Source organism: Phialemonium atrogriseum, assembly GCF_030411735.1.
Source record: "Phialemonium atrogriseum strain 8032-3 unplaced genomic scaffold QBC33scaffold_9, whole genome shotgun sequence".
Taxonomy (NCBI): domain Eukaryota; kingdom Fungi; phylum Ascomycota; class Sordariomycetes; order Cephalothecales; family Cephalothecaceae; genus Phialemonium; species Phialemonium atrogriseum.
The window spans coordinates 83,680-108,835 of record NW_026848146.1 but is presented as its reverse complement, the minus strand read 5'-3'; the positions used below and the strand labels follow the sequence as shown (position 1 = coordinate 108,835).

The window sequence follows — 25,156 nt, the reverse complement described above, 5'->3', positions numbered from 1 at the left end:
TGTACCTGTGTGTAGTCTCAGCCTAAGTTGCTGGGACAATTCATCGTGACCCCCTTTGGATCGACAGAAGGGGCAGATCGAAATAAGAGCTCCATTGCATTAAATCGGGCGTTTGTAAGGGAAGCCCATTAAGACCCACGAGGATAGAATAGCTGTCTGTCAGAGGTTGAGAACTTACCACGTGTGCGGTCCTGAAATGGCGGATCTCTTTCCCATATCGACTCCCTCCACATTCCACTACGCCTTGTTGTTCCGTTTAAGGGCCGATGCCGATTCTGCGGCGAAATAGGGAGTTGGCCACCAGCATTCCAGCCTTCTATTCTTCCGTCTCCCTCCCGGTCTCGCTTTGTTTTTATTTATTTTCCATCACACATGGCGATCGGTTCAAACTGCACTTATTTGGATATAGCGTTATCAACTTCTCCTTCGGTGCCTGAAGATCTTGCATTCCACCCCGCCTCCTGAACTTGATCAACATAACAGTCGTCCTCCCAGTCGGCCACAATGACGACACAACCCAAAGTCCAGCGCATTTCCAAACTCGGAGGATGCGAAGCGAGGAGAGCCGGCGGCGGTCTATATAAGTAGTCAACTCTCCATCCAAGCAGACCGGGAACTGTAGAAGCCATCAGCAGCCACCAGAGGACTAGTTGACATATCCCACCCCATCTCCCAGCAGCGCAACCACAACCCCCCCGAACTCATTATCTCCACATCACCAATCATGAAGCCTGCGGCTGTTATCCTCTCCTGCCTGGCGGGCGTCTCCTTCGGGTTCCCCGCCCCACAAGGCGATGACGTGACCACCTTTCCGGCGCTCCCCCTCCCAACGGGGACCGGCGTCCTCTCACTCCCTGTACCAACGGGGACCGGCGTCCTCTCACTTCCCGTACCAACGGGGACCAGCCTCCCCGCCCCCCCAGCCGGTCTTCCGGCGACCCCCGACTCGTCGTCGTGCTCGACGCTCGCGAAGCGGCAGGCAGCAGTCCTCCCCGACCTCCCGGGGCTGGACAGCCTCCAGGAGCTCCAAACCCTAGTCTCCACCGTCCTAGCCCTCGTGTCAAACATCAGTAAGGGACACACACGTCCCCTTCCAGTTAAGAAGAAGAAGCGAAGCTGACCCCGTAACCTTTGTCGTCCCTCCGCGCAGACTGTCTCCTGCAGGGCGTCACCACCACCGGCGGAGGCGCCGCCACCACGGCCAATCGCGCCTCCGCCTCGGCCGTCATGCCCGAGCTCAGGAGCAAGATCAGCGATCTCAGCAAGGCCCTCGCCAGCCTTCCGGCGGCCACAGATCCCCTGTCCACCGGCACGATCGACCCCACCCAGGCAGCGTCGGCGCTCTCCCTGATCGGACAGCTGTTCTCGGCTACTGCGTCCCTGGCGGCGAGTCTGCTCCAAGCCAGTGGTGAGTTTCCCTTGCTTGCTTAACCTCCTTCGAGCTAGTTTCGTGTTGGTGAAGTGGCTAATCGGGCTGTAGGTTCCTTTACTGGACTTCTCGGTGATGCGTCCGGCGGTCTCATCGATGGTGTTGGTGATGGTGTCGCCGATGGCGCTGGCGGTGTCGCCGGTGGCCTCGGCGACCTCGCCGGCGGCCTCGGCGGTTTCGCTGGTCTCTTTGCTCCCCTTACTAGCCTCCTTGGGCCCATTACTAACCTCCTTGGCCCGCTGCTCGGTGGCCTTGGTGGCGTGGGCCTCCTCTAGTCCTGAGGATAGACACTGCGCAATATCCAGAAGTTAGACTGGAAGGGGAAGGGGATGGAAAGGAAGGGGTTACGAAGTTCACTGTAGTGAATCCTAATGTTGCTATGGATGGTGAGAGTGCGAAGTTTGGGACGTTTACCTGCCAGATTGAGAGACTTTGAGAGACTTGTCAGTTATGATTAAGATTGATGATCCAAGATCTTGCGTTGCAGTGTATTACCTACCTTTTACGAAATCAGCCCCAAGTCTGTTCACATGTTTCTACGTTACCAAATGCGTCCAAGAAAGCCCCAAGAAACAGGGGATGAACAACATACTCTACGAGAAAAGACTCTATCATGAGAGATTCATGAGAGGTTGAAAACGCCTGTAGTTGTCAGCGGAAGGGAAACACAAGGAAGGAAAACTTGCCACGCCTGCTTGACCACCTGCAGCAACGTAGGTGGCTATCATTATGCCCGTCCTGCATCCTTCTCCCAGGGTCGCACCCAAAGGGGCCCGATAATTCCACCATTCGGGAGCGACTCCATTACTGCTCGTTCTGGCCACGCCCGTTGCGCCTGGCTGCGTTGTCCCTCTGCCGTGGAATGGTACCATAATAGATACCCAGAGGGTTGTCCTGATAGTTGCCCTGATAGTTGTCCTGAGGGTTACCCTGAGTGTACCCCTGAGCGTTTCCCCGAGAGCTGCCCTGAGCGTATCTCTGAGAGTTTCCCTGAGAATACCCCCGAGAGTACCCCTGAATGTACCCCTGAGTGTACCCCTGAGGGGCAACCTGGTTGTTCTGGCGCAAGGCCTCGCGCGGCACACGCTCAGGGCGCCTCACCGCATCAGCCCGCTGCTGCAGCGCAACCGTGGGGCAGTATTCCAAGTCGCGGTAGTCAGCCCGGTTGCTTGGGCGCGAGCGGTTCTCCTCCTGCAGACGCGCGGGGCGCCTGAACGCGTTGGATCGCTGCAGCGAGATCGGAGGGGGCGGGCTGGCCCAGCCCATCCTGGCGACCTGGGGCTGCGCTGGCGGGCGGTCCGGGTGGATCACCGTCACCGTCCGCCTCGCCTCCATCTCGGCGACCCTGATCTCGCTACCCAGGACTGCCTCGATCTCGCGCTGGCGACCGGGGCTGCTCGGCTCGGTAGCGGCGGCGAAGAAGTAACCGGCTCGGGCCGGGGGTGCATGGCTCCGCGCGGAGCTCTCGCTGCTTCCGCTTTCCCCAGAACCCCTAAAAGGTTCGTAGACTTCGTCCTTGTTGACCTTCTTCTTTTTTCCGAACATGTCGAGAAGGCCCATCTTGGATGTGGACGTCTGTGGATTTGCTTGTTTGTGGAGTGTAAGAGAGCAAAAGGTGTCTGTTGAGGAGTTGACTTCGACTCTTTGCTTGGGAAGGAGAACATAGAAGATTGGAAGGAGGAGGACGATAGTCCATTTATACTTATCTCGCCGTCTTTGGCTTTCATCTTGTTCCTCAGAGTTGAGATATGTCGGAGTAGAACAAGGTGCTTGATTCGGTTCTTCTGGACTGATCATACTAACAGGCGATGAGGGTATTGCAGCAATGACGATGATGCGAGAACCTCTGCGTTTGTTCCATCTGAACAAAGACGCTGGGAGCAAGGGATGGGCCGTTCCGCGCGGGAACTATGTCGTTGTTTCCTTTGTGCGAAGCGGGATGTGAACAACGCCGTTAGTTCATCGCCTGGAAGTGTCCGTATTAAAGGCATGCCAGCCTCCCTTCTCGAGGCGCTCAGTTCCTCACCCCTTAGACACTTTCAGAGACTCATCGCAATCCCAGCACTCAGATACCTTGCCGGAATCGCTTCTGGCTAGTCATCAAGATGTGCGAACAGCAGTACTTCGATTTCCTCCCCTGCAACCACACATACTGGGGTAAAGTTAAGACTTGTCCTAAGCACGAGAAGCAGTGCAAGCGCGTGCCGTTTCTCCAGAAAATCATTGGCTTGAGACCAAATCATTGCAGGCCTAACATAATTAGGACGACAGACCCAAATCTGTGTCCAGAATGCCAGGAGAAAATGCTGAGGCAGCAGTTCGCAAAAGGGGTACACCAAGGTAGGGAAGACCTGAACAGTGCTCGTCGGAATCTTAACAACGGTACTTATATCTCGCAAGATAAGGAGAGCAGGCATCGTACCCGGAAAGCAAACATCACATACGACCTCAACTCGGCTCGGGGCACAACAGGCTTCGAACGCGATCCGGAAGAGCGCCGTCCACGAAACCCCTACGAAGAGGAGGCACGGGTTAACAACGGCAGGTCTAGGGAGCAGAAGGTGGTGCCTCCAAGGGCTGCGACAAGCCAAGGTCGAGAAGGAGCAAAATCCCACCGGCACGGCGGTGGACAACGTCGCTCGGTTAAACCAGCAACGATTCCACTCCACGCCATTGCCGAAGAGCAGCCGTACTGGATAGACGGCAGCCAAAGCGCCCACTGGCCGCCGCCGCCTTCCAGCCCGCCCACCAGGCCTCTGCCTCCAGTGCCTCCCAAGACTCCGGGGAGGACGGCGGCGAACTCAACCACCTACAACCCACCACCTCCGGCCCCTGACCTCGCCAGGCCCTTGCCGCCTCTCCCCCTGAACATCAAGAGAAATCCCGTGCCGAAGGAGTCACCACCCAGCCAAGCCGGACGGGCAGACCCTTACCGCACCACCGGTAAGCCCCCCACTCACTCGTCCAGCCGCAGCACGCGGTCGGGCAACAGCAGCAGCAGCAGCAGCAGACAAGGCAATGACCGAGCTAGCAGAACCCGTGCGCCCGAACCCGGCAGCCAGACCAAGGTAACACAGGAGCCTCGCGGTAAACGGTCGGATAACAACAGGAGCGGCCACGCCCACGTCCAGAGTCGCGAGGGTCGCTCTGTGGAGCCCCACAGGTCGAGAATGAGCGGCGGCGGCCCGACGCGACCACCAGCGGTGCATGGCGCGCCGGGGAGTGTTCGCTTCACCGAGGGTCTAGACTGGGATGGGGGCGTCCGACCCGGACGCCCGGCGCCAGCGCCGCCGATGGCATATGCGGCTGCGCCATCCGGAGCCAGACGGCTGCCGGCAACGAGGTTCGATGACCAGCGTCTCAGGGGCCGGGGGCCATACGGCGGAAATATGTATGGTGCGAGTGAGAGAGGTAAGGAGAAGGATAGGAAGGACAAAAGGAGCAGCCATGGGAAGGAGAGCGGCAAGAAGCCGGGCAAGAGCTGGCTCAGGCATTTCATGCCCGGGAGTCCCGTTGAAACAGACGTCTCTTTTGCCTGTCAGAGCGCACGGCAGATCGAAAGTAGGAGGTAAGATGGCCGGGCAAAGTCCTGGGTATGGCTGTCAAATTGGGTGTGTTTTCCTCAAGTGTTTCCTTTGTTCAGGTTTTTGTTGCCCCCGCCCCCTTTTCTCTCTCTCCCAATAGACTAGCCATTTTAGCATGATCTTTCTTTCATCTTAACTTGTCACGAGTAGCTCCCTTGTCCAATAGCCGAACAGAGGTGGCTCGACTTGCTGAAGAATGATTTTTAAAAAAATTGGGTATAGCATTGTGATAATGACGAACAGACTACTGGACAAGTATTCGAATCTTCCTATGTCACAAGTAAGTATTTTCAACGAGGCATTTGGTCTCTTGAATCTCAACCTGATGTCCCCTCAGGGTATAATGATAGGGGGTTCCCACTGAGCCGAGCCGAGCCCCCTGGTGCGTGGTCTTGACATCGTGACAAATCTGCAGGTGTAGTCCCAGGATTGTATACAGACTTGGACGGCTTGATTCTCGACAAGGAGGTGGTTGCGATGCCTGTGGGATAATCCACAGCCAACGTATATTCAACTCCGCCCAAGTGCTGTTCTCCACCATGGCCGGCGCCGCTTCATAAAGCATTCATGAAGCTATCTGGCCGAAGAATACGATTGCCGTGGTGCCCCTATGTTGCCTTTCCATTCTTGAGTGCCTTCTTCGCCCTGAACTTGGCTAGCTCGGCGTCAACAGCCTTGCTCACACGACCTTGAAGTGCTGGCCGGTAGCCCAGCGTGAAGAGCAGCTCCAGCCATACGAACAATGGACCGAGGAAGATAGCCTGGAAGAGGTTGTCCAACAGAGCGGGTGCCCGGCCTTCAAACTTTCCATGGCCGACGAATTGCAAGAGCCACGCGACAATTTGAATGGCAATGGCCGTTTGGTTGGTTGTGGTCGGGTAATCAATTCTCAGTTGGTTGCCGATAGCCGCCGCCGCAACACATATGACCGCCAGGACTGTCCCGGCGACGGGCTCTAGGAGAACATATAGGCCACCCCAGATGAAGGCAGCAAACGTGCCTAGGTTCGGCTCTAGGTAAGGAATCGAGAGCCACTGGGGCAGATGGAGGAGAGAGCCGGTGTTCGAAGCCTGCGAAAGCCAACATGGTTAACACGGGAGCTTGATGCAAAGAAGCCGAGTCGGCTATTGGACGTTGGGCTTACCAAGGTGAATGCTGAGAAGAGAATCAGCGGCACGCAGACCATATGGATCGCAACATTGACACTGTTGTGGTGGTAGGCACCGTACTACCATCGTGGTCAGCAACCGGCATGTCACTAATATGTGCCTACCAGCTCATCCATTTTACTATGTATCTACTACTTACGAAAACGAGCTGCTTCTCTAGGTTGAGCGACATGGTCTGGACTCTGGAGTTGGGGGGGACGAGGACGAAGACGAGGACCCGGATGTTTGCAGGTTTTATCGTCGACCACAGCGTCACGAAGGAAGATGGCGATTATACACTGGACGACGAAGTGTGTCGGCGGAAGTTAGATGACGTCGCTTGAAGCGGTGGAACATCTAGGATATTAGCTGGTGAGATCAGGCGATTTTAGATTTTGGGTAGCATTGTTCAAGTCCATGGAGTTGGAGCGAATCCATGGCCACGAATAAAAAGGGGATGGCCAAGCCTCGGCTGTGGGGTAGCTTATTTAGAAGTTGGAGACCGGGAACCCCCTACTATTCGCCAGCAGATCGTGACTTTGTGCAAACATTCGTGTTTAAGGTACGGACACCGATCAAGGGCTCATTTCTCCTTGTTGACTTAAGTATCCGGACTCGAAAGTTGAGGCGGGAATCACCTTGGTAGGATGGGCATGTTGAAGCAGGCGTATGTAGGTATATACCTACTGTACATACTTTTCAGGGTCTGACTATATGTACAGTGTTGCTCGCGTGCTACCCCTGACGACTTGGTGCATGCGTGGAATTGGAGAAGCTTGACTTTGCCCCATGTACCTCCGTAAATATTTATCTCTTGCCTGCTTCTTACCAGGTGGGGAAAGATATCACATAGGCCGACCTTCTACTACCGCTGCGCTGATAATATACTCCTCTACGATGCTATGTACTATTGTTCCAATTATCCAGGTCGCCTATGAAGAAGGATGGCGTGGATAGGTGGATGGAATATTCCAGGCGCATGGACATGTGGGGCGCAGGTGCCTAGGTTCCAGCTTCGATCCTTGATGGCCTGAGGATGTCACGCACAGACCACATTTACCAGCTTTTCGTCGTTTCCGCCGCGCCTGTCAGCCGCGACTTCATTTCAGCCTCGCCAACCTCAAATCGCCTTGGGGTCACTCGCTCCCTGGCGCGCCAACATCGTCGGATACGCGTCCTGGTCGGTCTCTTCCACGCCCTCCGAGAATCTGCCGCATTCGAGAGTCTTCCCTCGAGTTGACCCATCGCCTGCTGGCCTCTGGCAATCCGAACCCGCGCCACACAACGCCATTTCCAGTCTAGATTTCCGTTCTCCAGGCTGCCTTTGATCCTTTGTCATCCCTCCTTTGGCAAGGACTTGGCTGTGCTGTGGCCACATAGTTGGCCTCATCTTAGTATCCATATAGGATTGCCTTTAAGAGTTTACACTACAACGATAGAGCCGATTTGACATTAGTGTTGCGAGGTCTTGAAAATCCCTTTCGGGTGGGCGACTCGCTCTGCGGGACGGCTTCGGGCTCCGAGGAAATCGTCACACATTGGCAAAAAGTCGCCAGGATGTTTTTCCTCCACAACCTGGAGCGGCGGGTCACGCTGCACCCTTCCTACTTCGGCAGAAACATGCACGATCTGGTCACATCGAAACTCCTAAAGGATGTTGAAGGAACGTGTGCCGGCAGTTACTACATAATCTCCATCATGGATACCTTTGACGTCTCCGAGGGGCGTATCCTGCCGGGAAGCGGCCTGGCCGAGTTTATCGTTGGCTATCGTGCCGTTGTCTGGCGGCCCTTCAAGGGCGAAGTGGTAGGTCGTCGCGGGGCGGAGGTGGATGACCTGGATCTTTGCGCTAAACCACGCTCTTCAGGTTGATGCCATCGTCTACTCTGTCAACCCACACGGTTTCTTCGCTCAGGCTGGGCCGTTGCGCCTGTTCGTTTCGAATCATGTATGGGTCCTTCGCCCTCTTGGGGACTATGTCCCGTGACATGATATCAGAACTGATACCGGCCGGATCTAGTTAATGCCCGAGGAGATCAAATATGATGCGAATGCCACGCCTCCACAATTCACCAATAACGCTGACTGGGTTATCGAGCCTGGCACTCACGTCCGAGTAAAGATCATCGGGACCAGGACAGAGGTTGGCGAGATGTGGGCGATCGGCAGTATCAACGGTGATTTCCTTGGGTATGAGCTGAACCGACTCTTTATGTTCTCGGTCCTTACTGACGATGAATGACAGATGCCTTCAGGCTTGAGCTGGTTGAGCTCAGTCTCTGCATACACCACTGCCTTTGGCTAGGATAGTAGGTAGGAAGTCAACTGGCGAATATCTAGCCACCGCTGTCGGGGACGGATGCCGTATACCCTACAGGACAAAAATATCGAGGCCTAAGGCACTCGTCACAAGTGAGCAGAGTCACTTGTGGGAATTTCAACTGCGTTGATGGATTCAGAAGCAGACCTACGTAGTCGTGCAACATGAACATGGCCGGCAAATAGGAACATGCTTCCAAGAAGGAAGCCGCTCCGGAGGAACCTTGGAGATGAATGCGTCTTAGAGCCAATATTCACAGCTTAAAAAGAGACGAGGACCGACAGGATGGCGGTGCGATGCCCATATATCCACTCATGATTATGCTCATAGACCTTGAATAACTATGACGACCTATTAATCTTGGTGATCCGAGATTTTTACTCTCCTTGGTGCAACCCAATGCAACCGGCTTCTGGCGTGCTGCCGGAGGCTCTCTCTCTGATTTGTATCTATCTGCACAACCCAGGACCAGCGTGGGATTATTGGCGTGGCGCATCACACTCGAGGCACAACAACTCTAGAGGAGAGCCACATCGAGGCACCCGCCCATCCACCCGGTCCGGATCGACTGCATTTGCTAGGTCTCGCCGGTGCTGGCATATATACCCGTGCGCGGGAAACGGCTCTCTCCGACACTCTCTGCCGCCAGGCTCGATGCTTTCGCCACGGCCGCTGCCGCTCATACTTGCAGTCGAGCAGTGGGATGAGGGTCTTGCACGTGTTTGTTGAGGGTTTTGCCCACGAAGGCGAGACTGTGGTTTCGGAACCCCCTCCCGTTCTCCAGCTCAAGTCCCTCCTTCGTAAGCGCTGCAGGCGCTCTATTGGTGTCATATTTTGTTATTTTTCGTATTCACCGCCCAACATCAAGCCGCTTTGATGTGATTGTGTGATCCGCGGATATATGGCTTACATGGCTTCGTGGGCAGTGTCAAGCAACCAACGAGGCTGTCACTCGGGGACCTTTCCCCTCTGGGAAGTAAGTGATTGTGATAGGTGATGGACCACGGCAGCACCGGCCAGTACAGCAACTCGATTTGGCGTTACATCTGGATCGATCCGATAGAGTGCGGCGATCTGATCTGTCTGGATCGGAAGTTGATGTGCGACACCACATCGTTTTCGTCTGTCACCACCCTGTCCGCACGTACTCTGACAGACCTTTTTTTGTTGACGGTGACTGCGGCGGGTTTCCCGTGACTGATGACCCCTTGCCTGCCCGTCGAGAAGGGCCGGTATTGGAAGCTAGTACGAAGTCGCAAGCAGGCTGGGATGGGGGAGATCAGCCCAGACCGCCCGCCGCGCGGTAATCAGGCGGGAAAAATGCCCCGGTAGGGCACTGTGGGGGAAGCACTGGTCATGTTGATGGTGCAGAGACAATCGACCTACGATTCAGGGTCCAAATGGAAGGAGTTGATGATACGTAACCATCAAGCTAGCCGGGGAGCCGATGAGCGTGATCTGCATATCATTATTGGATCTTGTCGAATTCAATTGACGTAAGATTTGGTATTAAGAAGCAAAAAAAAAAAAAAAGGCGGCCGGAGGCCCGGACAAGCTTCCGTTTCCCAGGTTGCAGATAGCACTAATGCAGTCCAGAATGAAAACTGCAAACATGCTGTACGAAGTGTACACTAGACTACCAGCCGGAGCTCTGTACGTACGTGTGTCTCACGAGCTACCTTAGCTAGTCGAATCGAAAAGTGACTTCTCGATAGACAATAGCCATTGTTGTAAAAAGCAGCCCATTTATCGACTCTCACTTGTGACCGTTGCGGGTGGCGGCCCGCGCCGTAGCCTAAATAGCTTCCCCGGTTCTCGGTCCCGACGTCTCGTCTCCCTCCCAAGAACCGGAAAGGTGGAGAATCCAATGAACGATCCGATGGAAGATCCGATGGAAGATCCGATGGAAGATCCGATGGAAGATCCGATGGAAGATCCGATGGAAGATCCGATGGAAGATCTGATGGGAATTGTGACCAGAACCAGAACGAGGCTCGGGAATCTGTGGGCGCAGTTGGCCTCCAGAAGTCATGTAGGTAATAGGTGACAGATCACATTCTGACCAAATTTTGTAAGCCGTCCTTATTCAAATCCTTGTTTTCTAGTTGGCGGCTGAGAACTCTTTTCCCATGGAACATGCCGCCAAACGAAAAGCTGCGCGTTGCGCGCCAAGAGTGATAAGCGACCGCATTTGACCAAGAAAGATATAATGCAAGCCCTCAAGGAGTCGTGTAACGACGAGGGATCGAAACAGGATGTCCAAATGTCAACCAACAGAAGAGGAGATCATGCAGACTTGGCCCCAATCAGCGGCAGCCCGGCTCTCTCTCACGTCACGCACCGTCATCAAAACTCAGATCCTCCCCCGCCAAATCCACGCTCGGCCGTGGCAGAGCCATCTCAGAACCAACCCGGTAAAAAGACCCGAGCCCAGCAACACGGCGAGAAGCGCCACCAGCGCCCTCGGGCCACTCCAGTTGAGGATGGCCTGGCTAATGGGGTTACCGACGAGGGCTCTGAACACCACGTTAGTCGGGGGGTGGTGGGGGGGTCGGGGGTCAGGGGTCGGGGGTCGGGGGTAACACCCTTCCCCTTCCCAGAAAGGGAAACCGGGAGCAGGGGGGCGGGCTTACGAGAAGCTTATAACGGTGTAGCAGCAGCCAAGCCAAGTGCCGATGTTCTCGGGGTCGCAGAGCGTCCCCACGCAAGTGGCTAGAGATATTGGCACATCCATTAGCCAGGGTCCAGCCATTGGAAGGCCCGAAGTTTGATGCTGGGCCAGGCAGCCAAGGATTGACTCACCTGCCAACGGCACGAAGCTTCCCGTCCCCACCCCCATGAAGGCGACAACGAAGAACAAGGCCACGGCCGATTGGTCCCCGAGTGGGAGCCATAGGGCGGCGACGACCAGCAGGGTAAAGGTATTCATGATGAGGGTGGTGTTCAGGGGCCCCAGCCGGCGATCAGCCAGCCAAGGAGGGAGGCTCCTGCCGAAGATTGCGCCACTGAACGGGTCGCAGTTCGTTTTTTTTAGCGAATGTTACCTCTTCCCTCGATCGAGGTGGGTGGTAGTGTCAGGAAGAATCATCTTACACGTTGTACACCATCATCAGCTGGAACTGGTCCCCAAGACTAGTGAGCACTGAGTATGACGGGATCGAGCCCCACTGGACGAAGAGCACCAACTCATAAACTATATGCAAAAACCACCCGCGTTAGATTGTTTGACAAAGCCACCCATGCCCTGGACCAGGGCCTGGGCATGGGCATGGGCCGGAGTGTCTCGGAGCAGCTTTACCGAATATACAATAACAGAGCAGCCAGAACCTGACTGACCTAAAGCAGTTCAACCACTCTCGAAAGTCCTTCTCCGAGGAGGCGCGCTCCTCCTTGTCAGGGTTAGTGTGCACTAGCACGTTCCCGGCCACCATGAGGCCGGTGAGGATGGCGAAGAGCGCCAGGATGGACACTTTCCAGCTGAAGGATCCGAAGAGGGCCTTGAGCACCATAGAGAAGAAGATGCCACCGGCCGCCGCGCCGACGGTGACAATGCCCATGGCGAGTCCCCGCCTGGCGGAGAACCAGTGGCTAACTACGCTGAACGCCACCGTTGTGGGCACGGCTGGAGACGAAAAAAAGCCCCTGGCTGTTAGCTCCAATCTTGCAATGGGCGAGGCAGGGAGAGAGAAGAGAGAGGACGTGACCAAGTGTACCTGCGGAGAGGCCGGCAACGACGAAGCAAGCCATGAAATGGCTGTACGTGGTGGCGAAGGCAAGGCCCACGAAGGAGGCCAGGTACACGGTACAGCCAGCGGGCAGTAGGAGCCTTGACCCGTACTGGTCAAACAGCACGCCGAAGGGCGCCGCGACAAGGCAGTCGAGGAAGCCGAACATGGACAGGATCCATGAGATGTCGGTGCTGTCCTCCTCGGCAAGCTGGTGCTCCTGCCAATATGTCTGGAAGAGCCCAATGCTGCTCAGTATCCCGTATGTAGCAACTGTTAGGCAGAATGATCCCGCCACGACGGACCACGGCTTCCAACCAGAGTCGAGTTCGGCGGACCGAGTTTGCCCGCGGGGGCTGGCTGTCGTCGTGTTTGTATTCGCAGCCTCGGGATCCGTGTAGCCGGGGGTAGCGAACAAGGGTTCGTGGAGGGACGTCGGGGTGGTGGTCTGAAGTCTGCGAAGAGGCTTAGCGTCTGTAAGATCTCAGATTTCGCTGCAGAAATGGGGAGGGCGCTGCATTAACAAGGGTCTGGCGGGCACTCACTCCATACCGCTTTGGATGCTGCCTGCACCTGCAGTGTCCCTGAGTGGTCCAATGGTTTGGTGTGAGGGCATGATTGGGATGGGAAAACAGCTCAGGGTCTTTAGATATCGAGGCTGTCCAGGGTCAAACGATAACAGGGCAAAGTGGTATATGGTCATCCAGTTTCGATGGTGTAGGAGAGGAAGAGAGAGGTGCAAAAATGTATTTATAGTGGGTGAGGTCCAGACGAGGGAATCTCGAATCGTACACTCTATGTCCTTGTTTGACGACCAGACGACGTATAGTTTGCAAGTTGCCGGAACAGTCCAAACGTCGGCTGGGAATAGCTTGACTGTTTGACTGCTGTCGACTCTGGCTGCTCGAGTTTCAGAGTCGGAATCTTCGAAGTGCCTCGAGTTCACCGTCTATATATCGAGACTGAAACACCAAGCTCTGCCATATCAGGGACTGCCATCCCTCTTATACGGCCTCACAAGAGGTGAGCAACCGACCGCCTACAGCCTCTAGCCCTTGCTGTTGCTGCTGCTGCCACGCACTCAAGGCCGGAAGACCGTACCGGCCACTGCCCTGGCGACCTCGTTTTCTGCTGATCAAGTTGTTCCCGGCGAACCAACAGAAGCACAACGTCGCCAACCTGCCTCCTCCGGCAAACAACCTTGCCATACTCACTCACCCAGGACACACAAGGATAACCAACAGGCTCGGCCTTTCCACGGATCAGAGAGAGTACTGCTAGCAAATGAGCTACTGGGAAAGAGGGTGTGTGGTCGAAGAAGTGCGTATCCCCTTCATCGCGGACGCATCGAGAGTGAAGTTGGTTTGGCTTTGTATTCACTCCAGGCTGATGTGCAGGTGAAGAGCAGGGATAGTCCAAGACACTTCTTCTGGTCGGGTATTCACTACCTACTCTACCAGCTAGTATATATTGGACAGCTGAGAGCTCTGCCCTCTCTCTTCTATTGCTCTTTTGACCTGCCTTACTTGGACTTGGAACGTCTTCCTAAGCACCAACAGATCATCTCATTCCTCCAACGGCAGACATTCTTTCAGCAGACTTATCGAGTTCTCCTGACGTCGGGCAACCTTTGCACCACGGTATACAAGCCCACTTGATATATCGACAAGATGTTTTTGCGACTCGCCAGAACCAAGATTGTTCGGCCATCGGGCCAGTATGCAGCCCCGAGGCTGGCCCGTGGAGTGGCCTCTATGCCCCCCCGGCTTGCTCAGGTCGTGACCTCCGGACAGGAATCCGGAAGCAACCAGCAGGGTCTCGAGGTGCCTCTTCGGGATCCTGCCCACCGCATCATGCCCATCAGCCATCCAACCCAGGGCGTGGCCGGATCGCCAACAGCTACAGCTACAGGTGCTGCTACTACAGGCTTGCCCCTTTTGGGCCAACAGGACGAGTTCTGGCGCAAGGTTCCCGTGTGGGAGAATGTGTCGGCAAACGAGTTCCTCTCGTATCGTTGGGGTGTAAGTACATACATGCCAGAAGCCAACCAACCCCTTGTGTTTGCCACGTTACCTTGCAGACCGGCGATGATGCTTACCAACCGGCAAACTCAGATCGCAAATACAGTCCAGGGCGGCCCCAAGCTCCTGAAGTTCCTGAATGCCGTCCTCCCGGACCACGTGCCTTACGACGGGGAGAGCACCCAGATGCAGACGCGCGATGAGCTCGTCAAGGATGTCTTTGACGGCGTCACCGCTGCCACCATGGCCATCCGCATAACGTGAGTGGTCCGTCCAGCAACCAACACGACTGGAATCCCAGTTCTGTGTACCGTAGGCCTGCTCGACTAATCCCGCTACAGCCCTTACATTTTGAGTCGCATCGACTGGAAGAAGCCCCGTCAGGACCCTATCTTCCGGCAATTCCTCCCAATGAAGTCGGTCATGCTTCCCGACCACCCTAAGCTCACACTCGACTCGCTGCATGAGACGGCCGACTCCCCGGTCAAGGGCCTTGTGCATCGCTACCCTGACAAGGCCCTCTTTTTGCGTGAGTCTCCCCCCTCACCCCTCGCACCTCCCCGCTGTCTCGCATATTGTCATGACTAACCCCAGACGCAAGCAACTTCCGTGTGTCCGACCTACTGCATGTTCTGCACCCGCTCCTACGCCGTTGGCGCCGACACCGACACCGTCACCAAGGCGTCGCTGAAGCCAACGCGCAAGCGCTGGGAGGAGGCATTCACGTACATCGCCAGCAAGCCAGGCTTGCACGACATCGTCGTGTCGGGGGGCGACTCGTACTACCTGATGCCGGAGCACCTCCGGCTGATTGGCGAGCGGCTGATCAGCATCCCCAACATCCGGCGCTTCCGCTTCGCATCCAAGGGGCTCGCGGTGGCGCCCAGCCGCATCATCGACGGGTCCGACGGCTGGGTCGACGCCCTGATCGACGTGTCCAACCAGGCCAAGCGCGCCGGAAAGTCGGTGGCCCTGCACACGCACTTCAACCACCCCAACGAGATCTCGTGGGTCACCCAGATGGCCAGCCAGAAGCTGCTTGAGGCCGGCGTCATGGTCCGCAACCAGACAGTCCTCCTCCGCGGCATCAATGACGATTTTGACACCATGTCGACCTTGATCCGTAAGCTGGCCGACAACAACATCTTCCCGGTACGTTGCTTTTTTAGCCCACTCACTCACAGCCCCATCCAACTCCTACTGGGCTGCGAAAGAGCCCCGATCAACAAACACTGACAGGAAAACAAAAACAGTACTACGTCTACCAGTGCGACATGGTCGAGAAGGTAGAGCACCTCCGCACGCCGCTGCAGATGATCCTCGACCTGGAGGCGCGGATGCGCGGCTCCATCGCCGGGTTCATGATGCCGCAGTTCGTGGTGGACCTCCCCGGCGGCGGCGGCAAGCGCCTGGCCTGCTCGCACCGGTCCTACGACCGCGCCACGGGCCTGTCGACCTACATGGCGCCCGCGGTCAAGGGCCGCGACAAGGAGAACAGGGTCTACGAGTACTACGACCCTGTCGACTCGCTCGTCGAGCCGCAGGTGCTGGCCAACTAGGTACCTAGGGTAGGTTGACTTTGACGGCGGGGGAGGGGAGGAACGGGGAGGGGGGTTGGTGAAGGAGGTCCGCGGGTTGGGCGGGGGTGTCACGGGAATGCTTGACCATGTGTCGCTGGGGCGTCCCCATCTGGGAGGGAGCGACCCGAGTGTAACTTCCATCTCAGCCCAATCCCAACCTTTCCCACGGATAGCGGGAATCGGGCCGGCGGTACGGGAACTCTACGCATTTTCCCTTTTGACTTTGTCTTTCCTTCTTCTTTCGGAGGGTCACCAACGTTCTTGCTTGGCTTGCGGGAGAGAGAGCTTGAATGGGGGCTTAACCACGGGGCAAAAAAAAAGGGGGCCAGATCAAGTGCCGGAAAAAAGGGGACCGACTTCCTACTTCGTAGTCTTCTGCAGCAGGCCAAATATCGCAACTTCTTCCCACTCCGAGATTGACAAGCACAACCAACAGAGATCGGAGTCGATCCGCGGCAGAAAGTGACAAGTGACTGGTGTGCGTTGTGATGTTGTTGGTTTAAGCCTTGTGCACCACCCCACGTCGTGATTGGTTCCTGCACAGGCCGAACAATCCCAACACGGCGCGGGGCAACGGTGCTTCTCTACCCCACTCCGGGCGGGCTTTGACACCCCTCGCTCGGCACCGACGTATCCATATTCAAGCTTAAATTGGAAGGACCTCCGCGTCGTATTGCTGTATCTGATTCGTCCCGGCGATCTGGATCAGCCGTGAGACCCTGTTGTTTGTTCGCTCCCTACAACTATGTAGTCAAATCAGGTTCCGAGATACCAGCGAGGGGGCCGCGTTTTCTTCCCCCCAAGATTGACAGACACAATGACGCGAGCACAACCCTAATTCGGGCAGTCGCAAACTAACCCATCGAGCCGCATGCATTGTGCCACCACTCGACATAGCCTCGCCCATGTCGCAAACCCCATCTCACCGCTCGTCTCACCGGCCTCGAGCGAGATGCTCTTTACGCAGGGATCAGCCTTGCTGGCCTGAGAGGCTCGTCGTTGGGCATTGGGTATGGGTTGAGACAAATGCAGATCCCTTTCGTAAAGGCCTTGTACGGCTGTGGAGTGTACCTACACTAGGCCACACAAACTGCGATCCGCGGCTTCCTCCTTCCTACACCGAGTACGCGTACGGGTGCCATGTCATTTCTCAGCCGGTGGCTTGTGAGGATCGGCGATAGGGCGTTGATCAGCATCCCTAGTTGAGTGGTTTCCCGCCGCCATGGTTGGATGCGGCAGGTGGGCGCTGGATGACGGCGCCCTGGCGCAATAGATGTCGCCAATGAAGTATCCGAACTCCATTTCTGTCCCGCTCGAGTTCCCTTGTTGTGAACGGAAGAGACAGGGAAGTGCCCAGTATGCTAAACACGGACTCCCTCGTATAGCCTGTGGGAGTGTGGCTGTTCATATTGGAATGACAACCTAAACCGTCTTCATTTTGGAAAGGAGTCCGAGGGACGATACCGTTCGTAGAGATGGCAGGCTAGTTGGGCATTATCATCTGGACTGGAGAAATATCTTGCGGCAGAAAGCTGGGCTCAATGACGATGGAGGGTTGCCTGGGTACCTAGTATTGATGGCTCTTGCGAGATATTCCCTTACCTCGGTAGACTGTGACAAACCACCGAGAAAAAGTATGTAGGAGGACACAAACAGAAGAGCTGTAATAACCCCGGCACGTAGAACCACACATCAGAATCGCGAGATGGGTGCCTCGTCAATGGAATGGGTGCTCTACCCCGATCGTTCATAACGCCATGATGCTCTATGCTCTATGCTCTATGAGGTAGCATGCTTTATGAAACAGGTCTTGTTCAAAACCTTAGCGTTGGTCTTCCTCTCGGTCAAGCCCTCGGGCCAACCCCTGAGCCCCCTATCCTTAGATAATGGAGTCTGTAACCTCTAACAGGCATATTCGAGGTATCCTATCGATCCCGACCCAAGCGCTCCTGATCGTCACGCATCAGCTCGTATGCCGGCCGGAACGTCTTCGCATCGGCGTCAAGTGCCAGCACCGGATTCGGGCGCGTGTTCTTCATGCCGCCGAGCGACGAAAAGCCCTGTTGGTATAGGCTGCAATAGGAAATGCCAAGGTGCCGGATGAACTGTCTGTGTCAGCGGTTGTCTCCCAGTATTGTTTCTACCCTCTCCCGGCTGCATCCTCCTCCTTCGTAGAATGCGGAAGGAACGGAAACCGTAGAAGGACAGAAGATACTCACGGCCCATATCTCGGCATAGTGCCAATCAATCATCGGATTCACGCGCATAAACTGTGGCCAGTCCGCGTCTGTGGGACTGAAGTGCGTCAGGCACTCGCAGTGGGGATCCGTCCGCCTCGTTCCCATGAATATGGCCTTGACGGCTGTCCTGTCACCCAGGTATGCCTCGAGCGCAGGGCGCATGGGCAAGGCATACCGGGTCAGGTCGAGGTGGTATTGTATTGTTGAGGTTGCGACGAAGTCCTCGACCTCGGGGAATGGGTCGGGTGGCGCGATGTAGATTGCCTGGAGGGGTCGGGGCGGCTGAGGCTTAGGCGCCGGCTCCGGGAGATTGACGGCATCGGCGGCATCGGCGGCGTCGGGCCCGGAGGTAGATGTAGAAGTCGGCGCCGCCAAACAGGCCAGCATCAAGACCAGCAAGACAAGGCAGTCCTTCCCACCATTATACGACAGGGACAGTTCGTCGGGCCTATGTGTTTTGGAGGCAACATGTTAGCCGTGGATGCTTGTTGTCCAGCTCTGCATGTCCCTGTCCACGTCCCTCCCTCCCTCCCTCAGTGGGTTGGGCAGCACCGTCTCAACGTGGTGGTTGGTACCCACCTATACCGGCGTAGCGCCTCCTCGATGACCCCCATTGACACGCGAGCCTGGCCCTGTGTATTCCGGAGCACCTCGTCGTCTGTTTTCTCCTCCAAGAAGGCAATCACCTTGCGCCGCAGCGTGAGGCATATCTCGGGTAATGTGCGGGGTGCGTGGGGTCCATCCGATGCCGAGGCTGTCGTCGCCTTCTCGACACTGCTGATGAGCGGGCCATCTTGGTGTGAGCACGAATCCTGGGGCATTTTAGCGTTCAACATGAGAGAACCGGAAGATGCGCATGGAGCATGGAGAGTGACGGGGCAGAGAAAGGCGCTGGGCGTTATTATGTGGGTAGTTAGTTCCTGTCGGCGCGGGAGTCGCTAGTGGAGAGGGCGGAGTGCGCCAAAATCCGAATTTACAAGCATGATTCTCCTATGGGGTCACAAGAACCTATTCCTACTCGGGCCAAAAAAATTAACACGACTGGGCTTCGTTCGCCGAATGCAATGCAGAATACCCCGTACTCCGTAGGACTCTCCGGCCGGCAATCTCCACATATCACGGCCGTTGTTGGGATGGAAGGTAGACTGTGCCCCGCGCATCAAGGGACGGAGCTGACAGGCAGCTTCGTACTCCGTCTGCCGCTATCTGCCATCCCAAGGAGACTGTTGGAACAGCAACGGCAAAAGCCGTCTTGGTAGTCTTGGTTGGGAAGGGATCGCCCTTCGCGCTGGGGTTGCCCCTGTCTTGCTCGGCGTGTACGCATGTAGCCGCGGGTAGACAGAGGGATCCGGTGTGAAATAAGTAGTAGGTATTTAGTCTGGACGACTGAGTGATGTAGGTAGGTAGTCAAATACACAACCTGACAGTGTACATACACTATCGCGCCTAAAGAGCCCTGGAGCATAGGTTGGGGCTGACGGGCAGCCAGCTCCAAGCGGCCATGTTCGCTTGCTATTTCGTGCGTGGCGATCTTTTCTGGTTGGCCAGATAGAGTAACACCATATTGATAACCGCGTTCCGCCCGGGGAGAATCTTGCTAGGCAGGCAGGGGTTATAATTGCTCTTTCCAGGGCGGGCATGGCCCTGGCAGAAATGATCGATGTGATGCAACCCCGACAGGCCGTCCCTCGCCCCAAAAGGTTCAGATGTTGGTTGCAATGGAATCATGGAACAAGTGGAACCAGCCTTGCCAGCCACGTACTTTTTTTTCTTTTCCTTGATTTCCTTTTGTCCCCGCATGTGTGTGTGGCCTGTGCGCCGATGCTTCTCGATCGCAAATCAAAGAAGATTGTTTGGAGTGCCAGGTAATATGGTTGAGCCTGGGAATATCTGGAAGTGCATGAGCCAAGACACACCTCCCCTCAGGACATGTTCGAGGTATACACTCTGTACAACCTAAAACCGGAGCCTCGATCCCAAGGTTCTTTTTGTGGCAAAATTCGGAGTCTCCGGACTACCTCCCTCCCTACCTAACCGAGTATTCTCTACCGTGGTGCGAGAGTTAAGACACGAGGTTTCTCATTCCATCGTTCTCCTCGATTCCTGGGCTGGCATCTCTGTCTCTTCCCAGGGACTCGAGCAAAACAAAACTCGGGCAATCTACACCAGTGGAGGCACCTAGTATGTAATGAATTCGACTAGTGAACTTCCCGTATTGTACGGATACACTATTATGGTACGGATTACACAGTCACGACTGGCCGGGATCTAAGGGCGGGCTTTCCCAAAACATGCACCGCCCACGGCAGGAAGTGGAGCGGCATAATGGAAGAAGCCGTGTTCTGCCTCAACGGGATACCTACCAAGTACCTACCTACCTAGGTCCGTATGCACGTAAGTGGAATGGAAACCACATCCTGAGACAGCGAGGGCATACGGTCCCGGTGCGAGTTCCCTATGGAAATATTAATAATAAGATGGCCCGCAGTCTGGCCTTGCCCAACATTGAACCATCGACAGTCGTGGTCCTCGATCGTTTGTTGTTCACAAGTAAGGAAGTACGACCCAGCGATGAGCGAACGTCACTAGGCGCCCCCAGCCCTGCTCCATCCTCCCTCCACTCTGTTGGACCCATCGATGGGTACCTGCACTAGTGGCTGTGAACCCTGGAAAGCAGCGCGATATCACCGTGTAAGACCGCGAATAGGACGATTAGTCTTGGCGCCCTACAATACCTTCGGTGACAACAATCCTGGCCCCTAGGAGAGGTAGCTCCTAGTCGTCAATATGCCTGGTATGTGCAATCTGCCCAGCCCTGGTCATCTATCATACCTACCAACCCTTGACAGCCAGTTGTGCTGGTCTGACCGCCTTTGGCCTGCAGCGATTTCAGCGTCTGGTTCTTTCTTCTTCCCCGAACTCGATACCGTCCAGCAGCACGCCACGCACAATAACTCTAATAGTAATCCTAATCACACCACTCCTCATATACGTACCACCACGCTTGACAGGCCATTGACCCTCAGCACCTTTTTTATCTGGCCCCCTTCCGCCTCTACCTTCGCCTCCTTCACCTCGACTTATACCAGCGACGATAGCAGGTATAGGAGCACAGCCTCCTCCAAGGTTACGATGCCCGTGTCGGCATTTGCGGCCCCGGAAAGAACGGCGGCCATCGCAGCCAGCACGTCTGCCGTTAGCGTTCACGGCCTTCACGGCCCCACGAGCACCTACGTCGTTGCGAACAAGGCTGCCACCACGGGCCACTGGCGGCCGCACTCTGCTCAGAGCGGCCGTAGTAGTCGATCAGGAAACCCCTTGTTTGCTCGTTGGGCACGGCGGCATCACCAGCAGCAGCAACAGCCTGTCGATCCGAGATCGTCGACAGAGACGCAGAACAGCAGTACCAGCAAGTCGAGGCGACACAACCACACGCGCAGCGGCAACTTGACGAGGACTGCCAGCATCCAGAAACGCCAATCCCACGCTGGTCTGCCACCGCCACTTACACGAGACGAGTTCGAAGCGCTCCCACTAGCCATACAAAGAAAGGTGTGTTCTGGAGAATTTGCTTCCCGTCACTTATCTATCCATTTGTCTTGTTTGTTCTGGACTCTGGCGCCGTCCCCAATTGGGTCTGTAGCCGTTTAATTACTCCTCCTAGCGGACAATGCCTCTCACGAACCGTTGAGGCGTCATCGCGTCACGAACACGAACTTCATTCATTGCCCTGCAAAATTTGGCGGCAAGAAACCGAAGTCGGCCTTTGGTTTGCTGGATTTTGCTGGTGCTGGCGCCTTCTGGCCATTCATCCCCGTTTCCCGTTCCCCGATTCGGCCAAGGCATTAAATTGCCAAATCTCTGCAGCAGGGCAAGGCTCCTCCTTGGCTATTCCCTATTCCCCATAGCTCCAGAGACCGTCTCTGGGATCGTCCAATTCCCAAGTACTGCATACGACTCTTCTTCCACCCATGAAGCGATTGAAGGTGTCCACAGCTTGGACCTGGGTCTCCCAACCAAGAGCGAATGTCGTCCTAGGTCGTATTCAGAGAACCCAAGCCAAACCCGATTTGGGTGAGGGACTATATTAGCTGGTGCAGTAGCACCCGCAGGGAAAGCTGTACCTCCACCGACTGGATCATGCATCGCAGTCTTAGCGCATCTTGCCTGCGTGCTCAGTATGCTGTGAAAGGTGTGCTGGCTTGCTGAGGCGGTTGGACCTCACACATGCAGGTCCCACGCACGCATGGATTGAGCGTTCATTCTTGTCGTGCTACCTACAGTACCTCCCCCCCACACCCCCAGCTCCTCCTCCGTTGCTGCCCGGCCCTGCATGCCAATTCACCCGTCAGGTGTTGGGCCATTTTGACCCTTGTCTTCCCCCCTTTTAGCTTGCTTGATCAACATCGTGGTCGGTTTACTGAACTCTCCCTCCCCCCCTCCAGTACTTCTCAACCCTCGAACGCCTTCGCTTTGCTCAAGAGTCTGGCACCGACCGTATCTCTCAACATTACGACCAAATATCGACACACAACTTCAAACGGCGAAGACCCCGCCAGACGCGAAGTGCCTCTCACTTCCCCGAGCCTCGCTTCATCACCGCCGACTCGCTGCCTTTCACCAACCTCTCCGATAAAATCAAGAAGAGACTGCTTACCGGCGAAGAACAACTTGCTTTAGAAAGACGACCTCGGACGAGCGTGGTCTTGGACGCGGCCGACGAGGCTGTATATAAGTTAGGGCGAAAGGCGAGCAGGAACCCTCCACGCGCGCCAGCCGCCTCGTCTCGGCGAAACAGCATGGACTTCTCGCCCAAGAGTCCCGGGCATTTGATCGGCTCGGACAAGAACAGCAATGTCCCGGATTCCTTCTATGAGAGTTTCCGCTGGTTGGACGAGGAGGACAACCTGGATCTGCGGCTTTTCTTGGACGATTACCATTCGAATCTCCGGGAAAATGTTCCCTCGCCAACTACACAGCGCCGGCCCTCTTTCCGACGACGCATGTCAATCTCCAAGATCCCCTTTGGCCGCTCGTCGGCCTCGGCAAGCCGACCTGGTACGAAGGACACAATGATGAGCCCAATATCCCCGACCCACGGTCCCGTGAGCCCCAAGGCTGCACCCGTCGGGCATACTCGACGAAGGTCCCGCGCATTGTCATTGATTACCCCGAAACACACTCCTCACGGGTCAACCGGCGTGATTGACCCTGCCGCTGCCCACTATCAGGACCCCGAGGCACGACTTAAGCTGCGAGTATACCTGGCTTCGCCCCAGAAGTTCGATGAGGCCATCGAGTTCGGATTTCCGTCTACCGATGCGTTATCTAGTCCGACTGTAACTGCCAAGGAGAGCCGAGCACTGAGTAGGCAGCAGTCGAGACAGAAACTATCCGACGATTCATCTAATCTCCGGAGTTTTCTGGATGATGTCGACGACGACGATGATGACGACGACGAGGATAAGCTCTCAATGAACAGCGACGAACCTTCAGTCACGGATCCGGATTCCCCCAGGACCCCTCAGACTTTCGACAAGCCCACCATTAGACCGCACCGAGGTTGCGCAGATCCGGCTCACACCCATGTCTCCAAACCCTCGGAGGCCAGCTATGTCCAAGCCTCAGTCTCGTCTAGAGAGATGACCTTGCGTATGACGTTGACGAGACCGGATTTGAGGGCTCACGAGGACCAGTTATATGGATGGCAGAAGCCGGGACATCTGGCAGGAAAAAGGTCACAGACGTCTCACCTGCGCGACGACTCGACCACAAATGTCACCTACATTGGCGAGAAGACACCGAAAGAGAGCATCGAGAAAGTCCTTGCGGGAATCGACCACTGGAACGCAACCGAGTCGGATAACAGTGGTGTCATGAAGCGTATCTGGAACCGTGTGCGCCGAGCTTGAGATCTGATCCCGATCTGATCCTAATCTGATACCGACTCTTGTCTTCTCCTTTCGATCCTCCAACGACTCGACCTTCCCATCTGTGCTGCGTGCTGGGGAATTCATGTCCTTCTTCCCTAACTCATCGAATGGCAAATTTCACTCTCACCAAAACATTCACTATTGCCTGAAACTCGAGTCTTGCTCAATACCCCCATGTTCATTTTCGTTATCTTGGCGCTCAGACCCAGCTTGGTCAAATGTTTTGTTCACGACTTGTGCAGCGCGCTATCTACGTACCTACATACCTAGTTCTATCTAGCTATTTTTGTCACTTATTCTCTGCAAGTTTGAGACATTGGGATGCAGGACGAAAAGTGGAATGAATGTCTTTTTCTATCCTTGCATGAGAGTCAACTCGGCACGGCGTTATTGTCACATACCACAACTCATTGGGAGGCGTCCTTACTTACCATCAGCGGCATGGCCGTGGATTTTCCATTCCTCTTCTTTTCTTTTCCTCTAGCAATATTCTTTTCTTTTTTCCTTTTGTGCTGCGCTATTACCCCATAGCTATGCAGCATTGGTGGCCATCGTTGCATGACGGCCATGTGTGAGTGAGGGGCTTGGATTTTTAGGTATCTAGGCAAGGGCAGGGGAGGGGCAGCATTGCAGCAACACGGCCATTGGCCCCCCCGGCGAAGGGAGGGACAGGACACACATGGGCTCTACTAGGGGCTGAATCCCCGCCATAATATGGCGTTTTATGTCAAGGCAAAAAGAGAGTTGCCTCCCTCGCTTAGGCAGGAAAAGGATGAGAAGCCTTAACGACATGTAGAAGCCAAATATGGAACAAGATCGAAGACACCTTTTTGATCCATCATCTATTTCTTCTTGCTGCTCCTGATTGCTGCGCCAGGTGCGTTTTGGTACTCCCCGAGTTCCCAGGTTACAATTCAGGAATTGCCACCGGTATTGTCCTTTGCCCTGCTCTTGGGGGAAGACGCTGTTGCAAGAAGCTCAACTGATCTTGGCCTGTCAGGCCAGTTCGGTGTGGGGCAGTGACGCGGGGACTGAGCGCTGGTAAAGCCAGGGATCCCTTAATGCACGTGCTAACGTAGGAGGAGCCCTCTCCGGCGTCCATCCAAATATGTTGTCGGAACGGAATGGGTGGTCTGAGCGGCGGAGGCCCCTCTTCCCCGGGGACCTCCCAGAATG

The 25,156-nt window shown here is 55.6% G+C and overlaps 9 protein-coding genes across 9 annotated transcripts; 5 read left to right on the top strand and 4 right to left on the bottom strand.

The window, feature by feature from the left end:
- Nucleotides 1–616: 616 nt before the first annotated feature.
- QBC33DRAFT_534598 (uncharacterized protein) lies at nt 617–2,162 on the top strand. Its single transcript, XM_060427547.1, has 3 exons — nt 617–1,070; nt 1,151–1,408; nt 1,481–2,162. Exons 1-3 carry the CDS (start codon nt 725–727, stop codon nt 1,702–1,704), a joined length of 828 nt encoding a protein of 275 aa, XP_060284545.1. The 5' UTR covers nt 617–724; the 3' UTR covers nt 1,705–2,162.
- Nucleotides 2,163–2,233: 71 nt separating this feature from the next.
- Nucleotides 2,234–2,989, bottom strand: QBC33DRAFT_557795 (uncharacterized protein; the record flags this gene model as incomplete). The annotated part of the gene is made up of 1 exon (XM_060429830.1): nt 2,234–2,989. The coding sequence occupies one exon, from the start codon at nt 2,987–2,989 to the stop codon at nt 2,234–2,236; it is 756 nt and encodes a 251-aa protein (XP_060284544.1).
- Nucleotides 2,990–3,534: 545 nt separating this feature from the next.
- On the top strand, nt 3,535–5,001 carry QBC33DRAFT_513947 (uncharacterized protein; the record flags this gene model as incomplete). Its single annotated transcript, XM_060426020.1, has 2 exons — nt 3,535–3,769; nt 3,830–5,001. 2 exons carry the CDS (start codon nt 3,535–3,537, stop codon nt 4,999–5,001), a joined length of 1,407 nt encoding a protein of 468 aa, XP_060284543.1.
- A 336-nt stretch (nt 5,002–5,337) lies between these two features.
- On the bottom strand, nt 5,338–6,475 carry QBC33DRAFT_371909 (uncharacterized protein). The gene is made up of 3 exons (XM_060423994.1): nt 6,322–6,475; nt 6,158–6,241; nt 5,338–6,083 (listed from the first exon to the last, which is right to left on the bottom strand). The coding sequence occupies exons 1-3, from the start codon at nt 6,352–6,354 to the stop codon at nt 5,622–5,624; spliced, it is 579 nt and encodes a 192-aa protein (XP_060284542.1). The 5' UTR covers nt 6,355–6,475; the 3' UTR covers nt 5,338–5,621.
- A 1,085-nt stretch (nt 6,476–7,560) lies between these two features.
- On the top strand, nt 7,561–8,460 carry QBC33DRAFT_371757 (RNA polymerase Rpb7). Its single transcript, XM_060423992.1, has 4 exons — nt 7,561–7,967; nt 8,029–8,109; nt 8,182–8,351; nt 8,407–8,460. The coding sequence occupies exons 1-4, from the start codon at nt 7,719–7,721 to the stop codon at nt 8,420–8,422; spliced, it is 516 nt and encodes a 171-aa protein (XP_060284541.1). The 5' UTR covers nt 7,561–7,718; the 3' UTR covers nt 8,423–8,460.
- A 2,374-nt stretch (nt 8,461–10,834) lies between these two features.
- Nucleotides 10,835–12,822, bottom strand: QBC33DRAFT_577403 (MFS general substrate transporter; the record flags this gene model as incomplete). The annotated part of the gene is made up of 7 exons (XM_060430980.1): nt 10,835–10,997; nt 11,115–11,193; nt 11,284–11,486; nt 11,575–11,674; nt 11,780–12,103; nt 12,195–12,661; nt 12,752–12,822. The coding sequence occupies 7 exons, from the start codon at nt 12,820–12,822 to the stop codon at nt 10,835–10,837; spliced, it is 1,407 nt and encodes a 468-aa protein (XP_060284540.1).
- A 1,054-nt stretch (nt 12,823–13,876) lies between these two features.
- Nucleotides 13,877–15,786, top strand: QBC33DRAFT_513943 (uncharacterized protein; the record flags this gene model as incomplete). Its single annotated transcript, XM_060426019.1, has 5 exons — nt 13,877–14,227; nt 14,321–14,487; nt 14,569–14,756; nt 14,829–15,379; nt 15,481–15,786. 5 exons carry the CDS (start codon nt 13,877–13,879, stop codon nt 15,784–15,786), a joined length of 1,563 nt encoding a protein of 520 aa, XP_060284539.1.
- A 1,687-nt stretch (nt 15,787–17,473) lies between these two features.
- On the bottom strand, nt 17,474–19,010 carry QBC33DRAFT_371427 (uncharacterized protein). The gene is made up of 3 exons (XM_060423990.1): nt 18,627–19,010; nt 18,027–18,495; nt 17,474–17,912 (listed from the first exon to the last, which is right to left on the bottom strand). Exons 1-3 carry the CDS (start codon nt 18,881–18,883, stop codon nt 17,733–17,735), a joined length of 906 nt encoding a protein of 301 aa, XP_060284538.1. The 5' UTR covers nt 18,884–19,010; the 3' UTR covers nt 17,474–17,732.
- A 1,958-nt stretch (nt 19,011–20,968) lies between these two features.
- QBC33DRAFT_371460 (uncharacterized protein) lies at nt 20,969–24,130 on the top strand. The gene is made up of 2 exons (XM_060423991.1): nt 20,969–21,599; nt 22,493–24,130. Exons 1-2 carry the CDS (start codon nt 21,180–21,182, stop codon nt 23,957–23,959), a joined length of 1,887 nt encoding a protein of 628 aa, XP_060284537.1. The 5' UTR covers nt 20,969–21,179; the 3' UTR covers nt 23,960–24,130.
- Nucleotides 24,131–25,156: the final 1,026 nt, after the last annotated feature.